This window comes from Scyliorhinus torazame, chromosome 26 (genome assembly GCF_047496885.1).
Source record: "Scyliorhinus torazame isolate Kashiwa2021f chromosome 26, sScyTor2.1, whole genome shotgun sequence".
NCBI lineage: Eukaryota > Metazoa > Chordata > Chondrichthyes > Carcharhiniformes > Scyliorhinidae > Scyliorhinus > Scyliorhinus torazame.
In genome coordinates, this window is record NC_092732.1 from 36483934 (window position 1) to 36504679 (window position 20746).

Here is a 20746-nt window from a genome sequence, read left to right on the forward strand (position 1 = left end):
GAGAGAGAGAGAGAGTCCGTCACCGTCCCCAAACTGCAGTGGATCACACAGAGAGAGAGAGAGAGAGAGTCCGTCACCATCCCCCACACTGCAGTGGATCACAGAGAGAGAGAGAGAGAGTCCGTCACCGTCCCCCACACTGCAGTGGATCACAGAGAGAGAGAGAGAGTCCGTCACCGTCCCCCACACTGCAGTGGATCACAGAGAGAGAGAGAGTCCGTCACCGTCCCCCCACACTGCAGTGGATCACAGAGAGAGAGAGAGTCCGTCACCGTCCCCCACACTGCAGTGGATCACAGAGAGAGAGAGAGTCCGTCACCGTCCCCCACACTGCAGTGGATCACAGAGAGAGAGAGAGTCCGTCACTGTCCCACACACTGCAGTGGATCACAGAGAGAGAGAGAGTCCGTCACCATCCCCCACACTGAAGTGGATCAGAGAGAGAGAGAGAGTCCGTCACCGTCCCCCTCACTGCAGTGTATCACAGAGAGAGAGAGAGTCCGTCACCGTCCCCCACACTGCAGTGGATCACAGAGAGAGAGAGTCCGTCACCGTCCCACACACTGCAGTGGATCACAGAGAGAGAGAGAGAGTCCGTCACTGTCCCACACACTGCAGTGGATCAGAGAGAGAGAGAGAGAGTCCGTCACCGTCCCCCACACTGCAGTGGATCAGAGAGAGAGAGAGAGAGTCCGTCACCATCCCCCACACTGCAGTGGATCACAGAGAGAGAGAGAGTCCGTCACCGTCCCCCACACTGCAGTGGATCACAGAGAGAGAGAGAGTCCGTCACCGTCCCACACACTGCAGTGGATCACAGAGAGAGAGAGAGAGAGAGAGTCCGTCACTGTCCCACACACTGCAGTGGATCAGAGAGAGAGAGAGAGAGTCCGTCACCGTCCCCCACACTGCAGTGGATCACAGAGAGAGAGAGTCCGTCACCGTCCCCCACACTGCAGTGGATCACAGAGAGAGAGAGAGAGTCCGTCACCGTCCCCCACACTGCAGTGGATCACAGAGAGAGAGAGAGTCCGTCACCCACACTGCAGTGGATCACAGAGAGAGAGAGAGAGAGAGTCCGTCACCATCCCCCACACTGCAGTGGATCACAGAGAGAGAGAGAGAGTCCGTCACCGTCCCCCACACTGCAGTGGATCACAGAGAGAGAGAGAGTCCGTCACCATCCCCCACACTGCAGTGGATCACAGAGAGAGAGAGAGAGAGAGTCCGTCACCGTCCCCCACACTGCAGTGGATCACAGAGAGAGAGAGAGAGAGAGTCCGTCACCGTCCCCAAACTGCAGTGGATCACAGAGAGAGAGAGAGAGAGAGTCCGTCACCGTCCCCCACACTGCAGTGGATCACAGAGAGAGAGAGAGTCCGTCACCGTCCCCCACACTGCAGTGGATCACAGAGAGAGAGAGAGAGAGTCCGTCACCGTCCCCCAAACTGCAGTGGATCACAGAGAGAGAGAGAGAGAGTCCGTCACCATCCCCCACACTGCAGTGGATCACAGAGAGAGAGAGAGTCCGTCACCGTCCCCCCACACTGCAGTGGATCACAGAGAGAGAGAGAGAGTCCGTCACCGTCCCCCACACTGCAGTGGATCACAGAGAGAGAGAGAGTCCGTCACCGTCCCCCCACACTGCAGTGGATCACAGAGAGAGAGAGAGAGAGTCGTCACCGTCCCCCAAACTGCAGTGGATCACAGAGAGAGAGAGAGAGAGAGAGTCCGTCACCGTCCCCCAAACTGCAGTGGATCACAGAGAGAGAGAGAGAGAGAGAGTCCGTCACTGTCCCACACACTGCAGTGGATCAGAGAGAGAGAGAGAGAGTCCGTCACCCGTCCCCCACACTGCAGTGGATCAGAGAGAGAGAGAGAGAGAGTCCGTCACCGTCCCCCACACTGCAGTGGATCACAGAGAGAGAGAGAGAGTCCGTCACCGTCCCCCACACTGCAGTGGATCACAGAGAGAGAGAGAGAGTCCGTCAGCGTCCCCCACACTGCAGTGGATCACAGAGAGAGAGAGAGTCCCGTCACCGTCCCCCACACTGCAGGGGATCACAGAGAGAGAGAGAGTCCGTCACCGTCCCCCACACTGCAGGGGATCACAGAGAGAGAGAGAGAGAGTCCGTCACCATCCCCCAAACTGCAGTGGATCACAGAGAGAGAGAGAGAGAGAGAGTCCGTCACTGTCCCACACACTGCCAGTGGATCAGAGAGAGAGAGAGAGAGTCCGTCACCGTCCCCCACACTGCAGTGGATCAGAGAGAGAGAGAGAGAGAGTCCGTCACCGTCCCCCACACTGCAGTGGATCACAGAGAGAGAGAGAGAGTCCGTCACCGTCCCCCCACACTGCAGTGGATCACAGAGAGAGAGAGAGAGTCCGTCAGCGTCCCCCACACTGCAGTGGATCACAGAGAGAGAGAGAGTCCGTCACCGTCCCCCACACTGCAGGGGATCACAGAGAGAGAGAGAGTCCGTCACCGTCCCCCACACTGCAGGGGATCACAGAGAGAGAGAGAGAGAGTCCGTCACCATCCCCCACACTGCAGTGGATCACAGAGAGAGAGAGAGAGAGTCCGTCACCGTCCCCCACACTGCAGTGGATCAGAGAGAGAGAGTCCGTCACCATCCCCCCACACTGCAGTGGATCACAGAGAGAGAGAGTCCGTCACCGTCCCCCACACTGCAGTGGATCACAGAGAGAGAGAGAGAGAGTCCGTCACCATCCCCCACACTGCAGTGGATCACAGAGAGAGAGAGAGAGTCCGTCACCATCCCCCACACTGCAGTGGATCACAGAGAGAGAGAGAGTCCGTCACCGTCCCCCACACTGCAGTGGATCACAGAGAGAGAGAGAGAGAGTCCGTCACCGTCCCCCAAACTGCAGTGGATCAGAGAGAGAGAGAGAGAGAGAGAGTCCGTCACCATCCCCCACACTGCAGTGGATCACAGAGAGAGAGAGAGAGTCCCGTCACTGTCCCCCACACTGCAGTGGATCACAGAGAGAGAGAGAGAGTCCGTCACCATCCCCCACACTGCAGTGGATCACAGAGAGAGAGAGAGAGAGAGAGTCCGTCACCATCCCCCACACTGCAGTGGATCACAGAGAGAGAGAGAGAGAGAGAGTCCGTCACCATCCCCCACACTGCAGTGGATCACAGAGAGAGAGAGAGAGAGTCCGTCACCGTCCCACACACTGCAGTGGATCACAGAGAGAGAGAGAGAGAGAGAGTCCGTCACTGTCCCCCACACTGCAGTGGATCACAGAGAGAGAGAGTCCGTCACCGCCCCCCACACTGCAGTGGATCACAGAGAGAGAGAGAGAGTCCGTCACCGTCCCCCACACTGCAGTGGATCACAGAGAGAGAGAGAGAGAGAGAGTCCGTCACCGTCCCCCACACTGCAGTGGATCACAGAGAGAGAGAGAGAGAGAGAGTCCGTCACTGTCCCACACACTGCAGTGGATCACAGAGAGAGAGAGAGAGTCCGTCACCATCCCCCACACTGCAGTGGATCACAGAGAGAGAGAGAGTCCGTCACCGTCCCCCACACTGCAGTGGATCACAGAGAGAGAGAGAGAGAGAGAGTCCGTCACTGTCCCACACACTGCAGTGGATCACAGAGAGAGAGAGAGAGTCCGTCACCATCCCCCACACTGCAGTGGATCACAGAGAGAGAGAGAGTCCGTCACCGTCCCCCACACTGCAGTGGATCACAGAGAGAGAGAGAGAGTCCGTCACCGTCCCCCACACTGCAGTGGATCAGAGAGAGAGAGAGAGTCCGTCACCGCCCCCACACTGCAGTGGATCACAGAGAGAGAGAGAGTCCGTCTCCGTCCCCCACACTGCAGTGGATCACAGAGAGAGAGAGAGTCCGTCACCGTCCCCCACACTGCAGTGGATCACAGAGAGAGAGAGAGAGTCCGTCACCGTCCCCCACACTGCAGTGGATCACATAGACAGAGAGAGAGAGTCCGTCACCGTCCCCCACACTGCAGGGGATCACAGAGAGAGAGAGAGTCCGTCACCGTCCCCCACACTGCAGGGGATCACAGAGAGAGAGAGAGAGTCCGTCACCGTCCCCCACACTGCAGGGGATCACAGAGAGAGAGAGAGAGAGTCCGTCACCATCCCCCACACTGCAGTGGATCACAGAGAGAGAGAGAGTCCGTCACCGTCCCACACACTGCAGTGGATCACAGAGAGAGAGAGAGAGTCCGTCACCATCCCCCACACTGCAGTGGATCACAGAGAGAGAGAGAGTCCGTCACCGTCCCACACACTGCAGTGGATCACAGAGAGAGAGAGAGAGTCCGTCACCGTCCCCCACACTGCAGTGGATCACAGAGAGAGAGAGAGAGTCCGTCACCGTCCCCCACACTGCAGTGGATCACATAGAGAGAGAGAGAGTCCGTCACCGTCCCCCACACTGCAGTGGATCACATAGAGAGAGAGAGAGAGTCCGTCACCGTCCCCCACACTGCAGGGGATCACAGAGAGAGAGAGAGTCCGTCACCCACACTGCAGTGGATCACATAGAGAGAGAGAGAGAGTCCGTCACCGTCCCACACACTGCAGTGGATCACATAGAGAGAGAGAGAGAGTCCGTCACCGTCCCACACACTGCAGTGGATCACAGAGAGAGAGAGAGTCCGTCACCGTCCCCCACACTGCAGTGGATCACATAGAGAGAGAGAGAGAGTCCGTCATCGTCCCCCACACTGCAGTGGATCACATAGAGAGAGAGAGAGAGTCCGTCACCGTCCCACACACTGCAGTGGATCACATAGAGAGAGAGAGAGAGTCCGTCACCGTCCCCCACACTGCAGGGGATCACAGAGAGAGAGAGAGTCCGTCACCGTCCCCCACACTGCAGTGGATCACATAGAGAGAGAGAGAGAGTCCGTCACCGTCCCACACACTGCAGTGGATCACATAGAGAGAGAGAGAGAGAGTCCGTCACCGTCCCCCACACTGCAGTGGATCACAGAGAGAGAGAGAGAGAGTCCGTCACCGTCCCCCACACTGCAGTGGATCACATAGAGAGAGAGAGAGAGTCCGTCATCGTCCCCCACACTGCAGTGGATCAGAGAGAGAGAGAGAGAGTCCGTCACCGTCCCCCACACTGCAGTGGTTCACAGAGAGAGAGAGAGAGTCCGTCACCACCCCCCACACTGCAGTGGTTCACAGAGAGAGAGAGAGTCCGTCACCACCCCCCACACTGCAGTGGTTCACAGAGAGAGAGAGAGTCCGTCACCACCCCCCACACTGCAGTGGATCACATAGAGAGAGAGAGAGAGTCCGTCATCGTCCCCCACACTGCAGTGGATCAGAGAGAGAGAGAGAGAGTCCGTCACCGTCCCCCACACTGCAGTGGTTCACAGAGAGAGAGAGAGAGTCCGTCACCACCCCCCACACTGCAGTGGTTCACAGAGAGAGAGAGAGTCCGTCACCACCCCCCACACTGCAGTGGTTCACAGAGAGAGAGAGAGTCCGTCACCGTCCCCCACACTGCAGTGGATCACAGAGAGAGAGAGAGAGTCCGTCACCGTCCCCCACACTGCAGTGGATCACAGAGAGAGAGAGAGAGTCCTTCACCGTCCCACACACTGCAGTGGATCACAGAGAGAGAGAGAGACCGTCACCGTCCCCCACACTGCAGTGGATCACAGAGAGAGAGAGAGAGTCCGTCACCATCCCCCACACTGCAGTGGATCACAGAGAGAGAGAGAGAGAGAGTCCGTCACCGTCCCCCACACTGCAGTGGATCACACAGAGAGAGAGAGAGTCCGTCACTGTCCCCCACACTGCAGTGGATCACAGAGAGAGAGAGTCCGTCACCGTCCCCCACACTGCAGTGGATCACAGAGAGAGAGAGAGAGTCCGTCACCGTCCCCCACACTGCAGTGGATCACAGAGAGAGAGAGAGACCGTCACCGTCCCCCACACTGCAGTGGATCACAGAGAGAGAGAGAGAGAGTCCGTCACCATCCCCCACACTGCAGTGGATCACAGAGAGAGAGAGAGAGTCCGTCACCATCCCCCACACTGCAGTGGATCACAGAGAGAGAGAGAGAGTCCGTCACCGTCCCCCACACTGCAGTGGATCACAGAGAGAGAGAGAGAGAGTCCGTCACCGTCCCCCACACTGCAGTGGATCAGAGAGAGAGAGAGAGAGTCCGTCACCATCCCCCACACTGCAGTGGATCACAGAGAGAGAGAGAGAGAGTCCGTCACCGCCCCCCACACTGCAGTGGATCACAGAGAGAGAGAGAGAGTCCGTCACCATCCCCCACACTGCAGTGGATCACAGAGAGAGAGAGAGAGTCCGTCACCGTCCCACACACTGCAGTGGATCACAGAGAGAGAGAGAGTCCGTCACCGTCACCCACACTGCAGTGGATCACAGAGAGAGAGAGAGTCCGTCACTGTCCCCCACACTGCAGTGGATCACAGAGAGAGAGAGAGTCCGTCACTGTCCCCCACACTGCAGTGGATCACAGAGAGAGAGAGAGTCCGTCACCGTCCCCCACACTGCAGTGGATCACACAGAGAGAGAGAGAGAAAGTCCGTCACCATCCCCCACACTGCAGTGGATCAGAGAGAGAGAGAGAGAGAGTCAATCACCGTCCCCCACACTGCAGTGGATCACAGAGAGAGAGAGAGAGAGAGAGTCCGTCACCGTCCCCTACACTGCAGTGGATCACACAGAGAGAGAGAGAGAGTCCGTCACCGTCCCCCACACTGCAGTGGATCACAGAGAGAGAGAGAGAGAGTCCGTCACCGTCCCACACACTGCAGTGGATCACAGAGAGAGAGAGTCCGTCACTGTCCCCCACACTGCAGTGGATCACACAGAGAGAGAGAGAGAGTCCGTCACTGTCCCCCACACTGCAGTGGATCACAGAGAGAGAGAGAGTCCGTCACCATCCCCCACACTGCAGGGGATCACAGAGAGAGAGAGACCGTCCGTCACTGTCCCCCACACTGCAGTGGATCAGAGAGAGAGAGAGAGAGAGAGTCCGTCACCGTCCCACACACTGCAGTGGATCACAGAGAGAGAGAGTCCGTCACTGTCCCCCACACTGCAGTGGATCACAGAGAAAGAGAGAGAGAGAGAGAGTCCGTCACTGTCCCCCACACTGCAGTGGATCACAGAGAGAGAGAGAGAGTCCGTCACCGTCCCCCACACTGCAGTGGATCACAGAGAGAGAGAGAGAGTCCGTCACCATCCCCCACACTGCAGTGGATCACAGAGAGAGAGAGAGAGTCCGTCACCGTCCCCCACACTGCAGTGGATCACAGAGAGAGAGAGAGAGTCCGTCACCATCCCCCACACTGCAGTGAATCACAGAGAGAGAGAGAGAGAGAGTCCGTCACCGTCCCCCACACTGCAGTGGATCACAGAGAGAGAGAGAGAGAGAGTCCGTCACCGTCCCCCACACTGCAGGGGATCACAGAGAGAGAGAGAGAGTCCGTCACCGTCCCCCACACTGCAGTGGATCACAGAGAGAGAGAGAGAGAGAGTCCGTCACCGTCCCCCACACTGCAGTGGATCACAGATAGAGAGAGAGAGAGAGTCCGTCACCGTCCCCCACACTGCAGTGGATCACAGAGAGAGAGAGAGAGAGTCCGTCACTGTCCCCCACACTGCAGTGGATCACAGAGAGAGAGAGAGTCCGTCACCGTCCCCCACACTGCAGTGGATCACAGAGAGAGAGAGAGTCCGTCACCGTCCCCCACTCTGCAGGGGATCACAGAGAGAGAGAGAGTCCGTCACTGTCCCCCACACTGCAGTGGATCACAGAGAGAGAGAGAGTCCGTCACCGTCCCCCACTCTGCAGGGGATCACAGAGAGAGAGAGAGAGAGTCCGTCACTGTCCCCCACACTGCAGTGGATCACAGAGAGAGAGAGAGTCCGTCACCGTCCCCCACACTGCAGTGGATCACAGAGAGAGAGAGAGAGAGTCCGTCACCGTCCCACACACTGCAATGGATCACAGAGAGAGAGAGTCCGTCACCGTCCCCCACACTGCAGTGGATCACAGAGAGAGAGAGAGTCCGTCACCATCCCCCACACTGCAGTGGATCACAGAGAGAGAGAGAGAGTCCGTCACTGTCCCCCACACTGCAGTGGATCACAGAGAGAGAGAGAGAGAGAGAGAGCGAGTCCGTCACCGTCCCCCACACTGCAGTGGACCACAGAGAGAGAGAGAGAGAGAGAGAGAGAGAGAGTCCGTCACCGTCCCCCACACTGCAATGGATCACAGAGAGAGAGAGAGAGAGTCCGTCACCGTCCCCCACACTGCAGTGGATCACAGAGAGAGAGTCCGTCACCGTCATCCACACTGGAGTGGATCACAGAGAGAGAGAGAGAGAGTCCGTCACCGTCCCCCACACTGCAGTGGATCACAGAGAGAGAGTCCGTCACAGTCCCCCACACTGCAGTGGATCACAGAGAGAGAGAGAGAGTCCGTCACCGTCCCCCACACTGCAGTGGATCACAGAGAGAGAGAGAGAGAGAGTCCGTCACCGTCCCCCACACTGCAGTGGATCACAGAGAGAGAGAGAGAGAGAGTCCGTCACCGTCCCCCACACTGCAGTGGATCACAGAGAGAGAGAGAGAGTCCGTCACCGTCCCCCACACTGCAGTGTATCACAGAGAGAGAGAGAGTCCGTCACCGTCCCCCACACTGCAGTGGATCACAGAGAGAGAGAGAGAGTCCGTCACCGTCCCCCACACTGCAGTGGATCAGAGAGAGAGAGAGTCCGTCACCGTCCCCCACACTGGAGTGGATCACAGAGAGAGAGAGTCCGTCACCGTCCCCCACACTGCAGTGGATCACAGAGAGAGAGAGAGAGTCCGTCACCGTCCCCCACACTGCAGTGGATCACAGAGAGAGAGAGAGAGTCCGTCACCGTCCCCCACACTGCAGTGGATCACAGAGAGAGAGAGAGTCCGTCACCGTCCCCCACACTGCAGTGGATCACAGAGAGAGAGAGAGAGTCCGTCACCGTCCCCCACACTGCAGTGGATCACAGAGAGAGAGAGAGAGTCCGTCACCATCCCCCACACTGCAATGGATCACAGAGAGAGAGAGAGAGTCCGTCACCGTCCCCCACACTGCAGTGGATCACAGAGAGAGAGAGAGAGAGAGAGAGTCCGTCACCATCCCCCACACTGCAGTGGATCACAGAGAGAGAGAGAGAGAGTCCGTCACCGTCCCCCACACTGCAGTGGATCACAGAGAGAGAGAGAGAGTCCGTCACCGTCCCCCACACTGCAGTGGATCAGAGAGAGAGAGAGAGAGAGTCCGTCACTGTTCCCCACACTGCAGTGGATCACAGAGAGAGAGAGAGAGTCCGTCACTGTCCCCCACACTGCAGTGGATCAGAGAGAGAGAGAGAGAGAGTCCGTCACTGTTCCCCACACTGCAGTGGATCACAGAGAGAGAGAGAGAGTCCGTCACTGTCCCCCACACTGCAGTGGATCACAGAGAGAGAGAGAGAGTCAGTCACTGTCCCCCACACTGCAGTGGATCACAGAGAGAGAGAGAGTCCGTCACCGTCCCCCACACTGGAGTGGATCACAGAGAGAGAGTCCGTCACTGTCCCACACACTGCAGTGGATCAGAGAGAGAGTCCGTCACTGTCCCCCACACTGCAGTGGATCACAGAGAGAGAGAGAGAGAGTCCGTCACCGTCCCCCACACTGCAGTGGATCAGAGAGAGAGAGAGAGAGTCCGTCACTGTCCCCCACACTGCAGTGGATCACAGAGAGAGAGAGAGTCCGTCACCGTCCCCCACACTGTAGTGGATCACAGAGAGAGAGAGAGTCCGTCACCGTCCCCCACACTGCAGTGGATCACAGAGAGAGAGTCCGTCACCGTCCCCCACACTGCAGTGGATCACAGAGAGAGAGAGAGTCCGTCACCGTCCCCCACACTGCAGTGGATCACAGAGAGAGAGAGAGTCCGTCACCGCCCCCCACACTGCAGTGGATCACAGAGAGAGAGAGAGAGAGTCCGTCACCGTCCCACACACTGCAGTGGATCACAGAGAGAGAGAGTCCGTCACTGTCCCCCACACTGCAGTGGATTCCAGAGAGAGAGAGAGAGAGTCCGTCACCATCCCCCACACTGCAGTGGATCACAGAGAGAGAGAGAGAGTCCGTCACCATCCCCCACACTGCAGTGGATCACAGAGAGAGAGAGAGAGAGTCCGTCACCGTCCCCCACACTGCAGTGGATCAGAGAGAGAGAGAGAGAGAGTCCGTCACTGTCCCCCACACTGCAGTGGATCACAGAGAGAGAGAGAGAGTCCGTCACTGTCCCCCACACTGCAGTGGATCACAGAGAGAGAGAGAGAGTCCGTCACTGTCCCCCACACTGCAGTGGATCACAGAGAGAGAGAGAGTCCGTCACCGTCCCCCACACTGGAGTGGATCACAGAGAGAGAGTCCGTCACTGTCCCACACACTGCAGTGGATCAGAGAGAGAGAGAGAGAGTCCGTCACTGTCCCCCACACTGCAGTGGATCACAGAGAGAGAGAGTCCGTCACCGTCCCCCACACTGCAGTGGATCAGAGAGAGAGAGAGAGAGTCCGTCACTGTCCCCCACACTGCAGTGGATCACAGAGAGAGAGAGAGTCCGTCACCGTCCCCCACACTGCAGTGGATCACAGAGAGAGAGAGAGTCCGTCACCGTCCCACACACTGCAGTGGATCACAGAGAGAGAGAGAGTCCGTCACCGCCCACCACACTGCAGTGGATCACAGAGAGAGAGAGAGAGAGTCCGTCACCGTCCCACACACTGCAGTGGATCACAGAGAGAGAGAGAGAGAGTCCGTCACCATCCCCCACACTGCAGTGGATCACAGAGAGAGAGAGAGTCCGTCACCGTCCCCCACACTGCAGTGGATCACATAGAGAGAGAGAGAGAGTCCGTCACCGTCCCACACACTGCAGTGGATCACAGAGAGAGAGAGAGAGAGTCCGTCACCGTCCCCCACACTGCAGTGGATCACAGAGAGAGAGAGAGTCCGTCACCGTCCCCCACACTGCAGTGGATCACAGAGAGAGAGAGAGAGTCTGTCACCGTCCCCCACACTGCAGTGGATCACAGAGAGAGAGAGAGTCCGTCACCGTCCCCCACACTGCAATGGATCACAGAGAGAGAGAGAGTCCGTCACCGTCCCACACACTGCAGTGGATCACAGAGAGAGAGAGAGAGTCTGTCACCGTCCCCCACACTGCAGTGGATCACAGAGAGAGAGAGAGTCCGTCACCGTCCCCCACACTGCAATGGATCACAGAGAGAGAGAGAGAGAGTCCGTCACCGTCCCCCACACTGCAGTGGATCACAGAGAGAGAGAGAGAGTCCGTCACTGTCCCCCACACTGCAGTGGATCACACAGAGAGAGAGAGTCCGTCACCATCCCCCACACTGCAGTGGATCACAGAGAGAGAGAGAGAGTCCGTCACCGTCCCCCACACTGCAGTGGATCACAGAGAGAGAGAGTCCGTCACCATCCCCCACACTGCAGTGGATCACAGAGAGAGAGAGAGTCCGTCACCGTCCCCCACACTGCAGTGGATCACAGAGAGAGAGAGAGAGTCCGTCACCGTCCCCCACACTGCAGTGGATCACAGAGAGAGAGAGAGTCCGTCACCGTCCCCCACACTGCAGTGGATCACAGAGAGAGAGAGAGTCCGTCACCGTCCCCCACACTGCAGTGGATCACAGAGAGAGAGAGAGAGAGAGTCCGTCACCGTCCCCCACACTGCAGTGGATCACAGAGAGAGAGAGAGTCCGTCACCGTCCCCCACACTGCAGTGGATCACAGAGAGAGAGAGAGAGAGAGAGTCCGTCACTGTCCCACACACTGCAGTGGATCACAGAGAGAGAGAGAGAGTCCGTCACTGTCCCCCACACTGCAGTGGATCACACAGAGAGAGAGAGTCCGTCACCATCCCCCACACTGCAGTGGATCACAGAGAGAGAGAGAGAGTCCGTCACCGTCCCCCACACTGCAGTGGATCACAGAGAGAGAGAGTCCGTCACCATCCCCCACACTGCAGTGGATCACAGAGAGAGAGAGAGTCCGTCACCGTCCCCCACACTGCAGTGGATCACAGAGAGAGAGAGAGAGTCCGTCACCGTCCCCCACACTGCAGTGGATCACAGAGAGAGAGAGAGTCCGTCACCGTCCCCCACACTGCAGTGGATCACAGAGAGAGAGAGAGTCCGTCACCGTCCCCCACACTGCAGTGGATCACAGAGAGAGAGAGAGAGAGAGTCCGTCACCGTCCCCCACACTGCAGTGGATCACAGAGAGAGAGAGAGAGAGAGTCCGTCACCGTCCCCCACACACTGCAGTGGATCACAGAGAGAGAGAGAGAGTCCGTCACTGTCCCCCACACTGCAGTGGATCACACAGAGAGAGAGAGAGAGTCCGTCACTGTCCCCCACACTGCAGTGGATCACAGAGAGAGAGAGAGTCCGTCATCGTCCCCCACACTGCAGTGGATCACAGAGAGAGAGAGTCCGTCACCATCCCCCACACTGCAGTGGATCACAGAGAGAGAGAGAGTCCGTCACCGTCCCCCACACTGCAGTGGATCACAGAGAGAGAGAGAGAGTCCGTCACCGTCCCCCACACTGCAGTGGATCACAGAGAGAGAGAGAGTCCGTCACCGTCCCCCACACTGCAGTGGATCACAGAGAGAGAGAGAGTCCGTCACCGTCCCCCACACTGCAGTGGATCACAGAGAGAGAGAGAGAGAGAGTCCGTCACCGTCCCCCACACTGCAGTGGATCACAGAGAGAGAGAGAGAGAGAGTCCGTCACCGTCCCCCACACTGCAGTGGATCACAGAGAGAGAGAGAGAGAGTCCGTCACCATCCCCCACACTGCAGTGGATCACAGAGAGAGAGAGAGTCCGTCACCGTCCCCCACACTGCAGTGGATCACAGAGAGAGAGAGAGAGAGTCCGTCACCGTCCCCCACACTGCAGTGGATCACAGAGAGAGAGAGAGAGAGAGTCCGTCACCGTCCTCCACACTGCAGTGGATCACAGAGAGAGAGAGAGAGTCCGTCACCGTCCCCCACACTGCAGTGGATCAGAGAGAGAGAGAGAGAGAGTCCGTCACCGTCCCCCACACTGCAGTGGATCACAGAGAGAGAGAGTCCGTCACCGTCCCCCACACTGCAGTGGATCACACAGAGAGAGAGAGAGAGTCCGTCACCGTCCCCCACACTGCAGTGGATCACAGAGAGAGAGAGAGAGTCCGTCACTGTCCCCCACACTGCAGTGGATCACACAGAGAGAGAGAGAGAGTCCGTCACTGTCCCCCACACTGCAATGGATCACAGAGAGAGAGAGAGAGTCCGTCACCGTCCCCCACACTGCAGTGGATCACACAGAGAGAGAGAGTCCGTCACCGTCCTCCACACTGCAGTGGATCACAGAGAGAGAGAGAGAGTCCGTCACCGTCCCACACACTGCAGTGGATCACAGAGAGAGAGTCCGTCACCGTCCCCCACACTGCAGTGGATCACAGAGAGAGAGAGAGAGTCCGTCACCGTCCCCCACACTGCAGTGGATCACAGAGAGAGAGAGTCCGTCACCGTCCCCCACACTGCAGTGGATCAGAGAGAGAGAGAGAGTCCGTCACCGTCCCACACACTGCAGTGGATCAGAGAGAGAGAGAGAGTCCGTCACCGTCCCCCACACTGCAGTGGATCACAGAGAGAGAGAGAGAGTCCGTCACTGTCCCCCACACTGCAGTGGATCACAGAGAGAGAGAGAGAGTCCGTCACCGTCCCACACACTGCAGTGGATCAGAGAGAGAGAGAGAGTCCGTCACCGTCCCCCACACTGCAGTGGATCACAGAGAGAGAGAGAGTCCGTCACCATCCCCCACACTGCAGTGGATCACATAGAGAGAGAGAGAGAGTCCGTCACCGTCCCCCACACTGCAGTGGATCACATAGAGAGAGAGAGAGAGTCCGTCACCGTCCCACACACTGCAGTGGATCAGAGAGAGAGAGAGAGTCCGTCACCGTCCCCCACACTGCAGTGGATCACAGAGAGAGAGAGAGAGTCCGTCACTGTCCCCCACACTGCAGTGGATCACAGAGAGAGAGAGAGAGTCCGTCACCGTCCCACACACTGCAGTGGATCAGAGAGAGAGAGAGAGTCCGTCACCGTCCCCCACACTGCAGTGGATCACAGAGAGAGAGAGAGAGTCCGTCACTGTCCCCCACACTGCAGTGGATCACAGAGAGAGAGAGAGAGTCCGTCACCATCCCCCACACTGCAGTGGATCACAGAGAGAGAGAGAGAGTCCGTCACCGTCCCCCACACTGCAGTGGATCAGAGAGAGAGAGAGAGTCCGTCACCGTCCCACACACTGCAGTGGATCACAGAGAGAGAGAGAGAGTCCGTCACCGTCCCACACACTGCAGTGGATCACAGAGAGAGAGAGGGAGTCCGTCACCGTCCCACACACTGCAGTGGATCACAGAGAGAGAGAGTCCGTCACCGTCCCACACACTGCAGTGGATCACAGAGAGAGAGAGGGAGTCCGTCACCGTCCCCCACACTGCAGTGGATCACAGAGAGAGAGAGAGTCCGTCACCGTCCCCCACACTGCAGTGGATCACAGAGAGAGAGAGAGAGTCCGTCACCGTCCCACACACTGCAGTGGATCACAGAGAGAGAGAGAGAGTCCGTTACTGTCCCCCACACTGGAGTGGATCACAGAGAGAGAGAGAGTCCGTCACCATCCCCCACACTGCAGTGGATCACAGAGAGAGAGAGAGTCCGTCACCGTCCCCCACACTGCAGTGGATCACAGAGAGAGAGAGAGAGTCCGTCACCGTCCCCCACACTGCAGTGGATCACAGAGAGAGAGAGTCCGTCACCGTCCCCCACACTGCAGTGGATCACAGAGAGAGAGAGAGAGAGCCCGTCACCGTCCCCCACACTGCAGTGGATCAGAGAGAGAGAGAGAGAGAGTCCGTCACCGTCCCCCACACTGCAGTGGATCAGAGAGAGAGAGAGAGAGAGTCCGTCACCATCCCCCACACTGCAGTGGATCACAGAGAGAGAGAGAGAGTCCGTCACCGTCCGACACACTGCAGGGCAGCACGGTAGCACAGTGGCTAGCACTGTTGCTTCACATCGCCAGAGACCCGGGTTCGATTCCCCGCTGGGTTCACTGTCTGTGCGGAGTCTGCACGTTCTCCCCGTGTGTGCGTGGGTTTCCTCCGGGTGCTCCGGTTTCCTCCCACAGTCCAAAGACGTGCGGGTTAGGTGGATTGGCCATGATAAATTGCCCTGAGTGACCAAAAAAGGTTAGGAGGGGTTATTGGGTTACGGGGATGGGGTGGAAGTGAAGGCTTGAGTGGGTCGGTGCAGACTCGATGGGCCGAATGGCCACCTTCTGCACTGTATGTTCTATCCCGCCGAGAGACCCTATCTCGATGTGTGTGGTAACAGTGCCTCTGACACATGGCGCCGGGGAGCCAGGGCTTTGGGGGGGGGGGGCTGCTCATCTGTTGTGGTAGCAGAATCATTGAATTTCCAGTGCAGAAGGAGGCCATTCAGCCCATCGAGTCTTCACTGGACAGTGACACCAATGAAGGGATCGGGAAAAGGTTGAAGAAACTCGGTTTGTTCTCACTGGAACGACGGAGGTTGAGGGGCGACCTGATAGAGGTCTACAAAATTATGAGGGGCATGGACAGAGTGGACAGTCAGAGGCTTTTCCCCAGGGTAGAGGCGTCAATTACTAGGGGGCATAGGTTTAAGGTGCGAGGGGCAAGGTTTAGAGTAGATGTACGAGGCAAGTTTTTACACCGAGGGTAGTGGGTGCCTGGAACTCGCTGCCGGAGGAGGTGGTGGAAGCAGGGACGATAGTGACATTTAAGGGGCATCTTGACAAATACATGAATAGGATGGGCATAGAGGGATACGGACCCAGGAAGTGGAGAAGATTGTAGTTTAGTCGGGCAGCATGGTCGGCACGGGCTTGGAGGGCCTGTTCCTGTGCTGTACTGTTCTTCGTTCTGTGACTGCTCCCGCGGCCTGGCCTCACAATCCCGCGATGACCGTACGGAACGCCGAGCTTACCGTGCTGACCCAGCGGGGTGGGAAAGGGCTCGGGGCTGTTCCAGTCTCTGTGTGGGGGAACGGCCCACTCACCCGCTGACCTGCTTGTTTTGTCTTGTCAGTTCGATGGGTTCGAGGAGGTGGCTCTCCCTGACCTGGAGGACGAAGAGGAGCTCCAGAAAATGACGCCGCCCCGCAGGAATAAGAGGCGGAGGGATCGGCAGACACACGAGAAGGTGCTGTGGGCGAGGGCACGAGGCGGTACACGGGGGATTGGAGTAGGGTTGGAGTTGATTGATCAGGCGGGATCCTTCGGAAAGGGGGATTAGCTGGTATGGGATTCCTCGTTACTACCTCGGAGAAACTTTCCACTGACTCTCTGACACTCTCCCCGGGGTAGACTGACTCCCTGACACGCACTCCCTGGGGTAGACTGACTGTGACACACTCTCCCTGGGGGACACTGACTCCCTGACACACTCTCCCTGGGGGACACTGACTCCCTGACACACACTCCCTGGGGTAGACTGACTCCCTGACACACACTCCCCCTGGGGGACACTGACTCTCTGACACACTCTCCCCGGGGTAGACTGACTCTGTGACACACTCTCCCTGGGGTAGACTGACTCTGTGACACACTCTCCCTGGGGGACACTGACTCCCTGACACACACTCCCTGGGGTAGACTGACTCTGTGACACACACTCCCTGGGGTAGACTGACTCTGACACACTCCCCCTGGGGTAGACTGACTCTGACGCACTCTCCCTGGGGGTCACTGACTTCCTGACTCACTCTCCCTGGGGGTCACTGACTCCCTGACACACACTCCCTGGGGTAGACTGACTCCCTGACACACACTCCCTGGGGTAGACTGACTCTGACACACTCCCCCTGGGGTAGACTGACTCTGACGCACTCTCCCTGGGGGTCACTGACTTCCTGACACACTCTCCCTGGGGGTCACTGACTCCCTGACACACACTCCCTGGGGGTCACTGACTCCCTGACACACTCTCCCTGGGGGTCACTGACTCCCTGACACACACTGCCTGGGGTAGACTGACTCTCTGACGCACCCTCCCTGGGGTAGACTGACTCTGACACACTCTCCCTGGGGTAGACTGACTCTGACACACTCTGCCTGGGGTACACTGACTCCCTGACACAATCTGCCTGGGGACACTGACTCTCTGACACACTCTGCCTGGGGTAGACTGACTCTGACACACTCTGCCTGGGGTACACTGACTCTCTGACACACTCTCCCTGAGGTAGACTGACTCTCTGACACACTCTCCCTGGGGGACTCTGGGGTAGACTGACTCTGTGACGCACTCTCCCTGGGGTAGACTGACTCTGTGACGCACTCTCCCTGGGGTAGACTGACTCTGACACACTCTCCCTGGGGTAGACTGACTCTGACACACTCTCCCTGGGGTAGACTGACTCTATGACACACTCTCCCTGGGGTAGACTGACTCTGTGACACACTCTCCCTGGGGTAGACTGACTCTGTGACACACTCTCCCTGGGGTAGACTGACTCTGTGACACACTCTCCCTGGGGGACACTGACTCTCTGACACACTCTCCCTGGGGTAGACTGACTCCCTGACACACTCTCCCTGGGGTAGACTGTTTCTGTGACACACTCCCCCTGGGGGACACTGACTCCCTGACACACTCTCCCTGGGGGACACTGACTCTGTGACACACTCTCCCTGGGGGACACTGACTCTGTGACACACTCTCCCTGGGGTAGACTGACTCTGTGACACACTCTCCCTGGGGTAGACTGACTCTGTGACGCACTCCCCCTGGGGTAGACTGACTCTGTGACACACTCTCCCTGGGGTAGACTGACTCTGTGACACACTCTCCCTGGGGTAGACTGACTCTGTGACACACACACCCTGGGGTAGACTGACTCTGTGACACACTCTCCCTGGGGTAGACTGTCTCTGTGACACACTCTCCCTGGGGTAGACTGACTCTGTGACACACACCCTGGGGTAGACTGACTCTGCGACACAATCTCCCTGGGGTAGACTGTCTCTGTGACACACTCTCCCTGGGGTAGACTGACTCTGTGACACACTCTCCCTGGGGTAGACTGACTCTCTGACACACTCCCCCTGGGGGACACTGACTCTCTGACACACTCTCCCTGGGGTAGACTGACTCCCTGACACACTACCCTGGGGTAGACTGACTGTGACACACTCTCCCTGGGGTAGACTGACTCTGTGACACGCACACCCTGGGGTAGACTGTCTCTGTGACACACTCTCCCTGGGGTAGACTGACTCTGTGACACACTCTCCCTGGCGTAGACTGTCTCTGTGACACACTCTCCCTGGGGGACACCTACTCTGTGACACACTCTCCCTGGGGTAGACTGACTCTGTGACACACACTCCCTGGGGTAGACTGACTCTGTGACACACTCTCCCTGGGGTAGACTGACTCTGTGACACACTCCCCCTGGGGGACACTGACTCTGTGACACACTCTCCCTGGGGGACACTGACTCTGTGACACACTCTCCCTGGGGGACACTGACTGTGACACAATCTCCTTGGGGTAGACTGACTCCCTGACACGCACTCCCTGGGGTAGACTGACTCTGTGACACACTCTCCCTGGGGTAGAGTGACTCTGTGACACACTCTCCCTGGGGTAGACTGTCTCTGTGACACACTCTCCCTGGGGTAGACTGACTCTGTGACGCACTCTCCCTGGGGTAGACTGACTCTGTGACACACTCTCCCTGGGGTAGACTGACTCTGTGACACACTCTCCCTGGGGTAGACTGACTCTGTGACACACTCTCCCTGGGGGACACTGACTCCCTGACACACACTCCCTGGGGTAGACTGACTCTGTGACACACACTCCCTGGGGTAGACTGACTCTGACACACTCCCCCTGGGGTAGACTGACTCTGACGCACTCTCCCTGGGGGTCACTGACTTCGTGACACACTCTCCCTGGGGGTCACTGACTCCCTGACACACACTCCCTGGGGTAGACTGACTCCCTGACACACACTCCCTGGGGTAGACTGACTCTGACACACTCCCCCTGGGGTAGACTGACTCTGACGCACTCTCCCTGGGGGTCACTGACTCTGACGCACTCTCCCTGGGGGTCACTGACTTCGTGACACACTCTCCCTGGGGGTCACTGACTCCCTGACACACACTCCCTGGGGGTCACTGACTCCCTGACACACACTCCCTGGGGTAGACTGACTCCCTGACACACACTCCCTGGGGTAGACTGACTCTGACACACTCCCCCTGGGGTAGACTGACTCTGACGCACTCTCCCTGGGGGTCACTGACTTCCTGACACACTCTCCCTGGGGGTCACTGACTTCCTGACACACTCTCCCTGGGGGTCACTGACTCCCTGACACACACTCCCTGGGTGTCACTGACTCCCTGACACACTCTCCCTGTGGGTCACTGACTCCCTGACACACACTGCCTGGGGTAGACTGACTCTCTGACGCACCCTCCCTGGGGTAGACTGACTCTGACACACTCTCCCTGGGGTAGACTGACTCTGACACACTGCCTGGGGTACACTGACTCTCTGACACAATCTGCCTGGGGACACTGACTCTCTGACACACTCTGCCTGGGGTTGACTGACTCTGACACACTCTGCCTGGGGTACACTGACTCTCTGACACACTCTCCCTGAGGTAGACTGACTCTCTGACACACTCTCCCTGGGGGACTCTGGGGTAGACTGACTCTGTGACGCACTCTCCCTGGGGTAGACTGACTCTGACACACTCTCCCTGGGGTAGACTGACTCTGACACACTCTCCCTGGGGTAGACTGACTCTGTGACACACTCTCCCTGGGGTAGACTGACTCTGTGACACACTCTCCCTGGGGGACACTGACTCTCTGACACACTCTCCCTGGGGTAGACTGACTCCCTGACACACTCTCCCTGGGGTAGACTGTTTCTGTGACACACTCCCCCTGGGGGACACTGACTCCCTGACACACACTCCCTGGGGGACACTGACTCTGTGACACACTCTCCCTGGGGGACACTGACTCTGTGACACACTCTCCCTGGGGTAGAGTGACTCTGTGACACACTCTCCCTGGGGTAGACTGACTCTGTGACGCACTCTCCCTGGGGTAGACTGACTCTGTGACACACTCTCCCTGGGGGACACTGACTCTGTGACACACTCTCCCTGGGGTAGACTGACTCTGTGACACACTCTCCCTGGGGTAGACTGACTGTGACACACTCCCCCTGGGGGACACTGACTCTCTGACACACTCTCCCTGGGGTAGACTGACTCCCTGACACACTACCCTGGGGTAGACTGACTGTGACACACTCTCCCTGGGGTAGAGTGACTCTGTGACACACTCTCCCTGGGGTAGACTGTCTCTGTGACACACTCTCCCTGGGGTAGACTGACTCTGTGACGCACTCTCCCTGGGGTAGACTGACTCTGTGACACACTCTCCCTGGGGTAGACTGACTCTGTGACACACTCTCCCTGGGGTAGACTGACTCTGTGACACACTCTCCCTGGGGGACACTGACTCCCTGACACACACTCCCTGGGGTAGACTGA

General features: G+C 58.1%; 1 protein-coding gene across 1 annotated transcript in view; it reads left to right on the top strand.

The window, feature by feature from the left end:
- LOC140402972 (GON-4-like protein) overlaps positions 1-20746 on the top strand; it is a 126616-nt gene that overhangs the window by 41821 nt on the left and 64049 nt on the right. The window contains exon 9 of the mRNA XM_072490623.1: positions 16246-16359. Coding sequence (XP_072346724.1) covers positions 16246-16359 — 114 coding nt within the window. The remainder of the gene's footprint in view (positions 1-16245; positions 16360-20746) is intronic.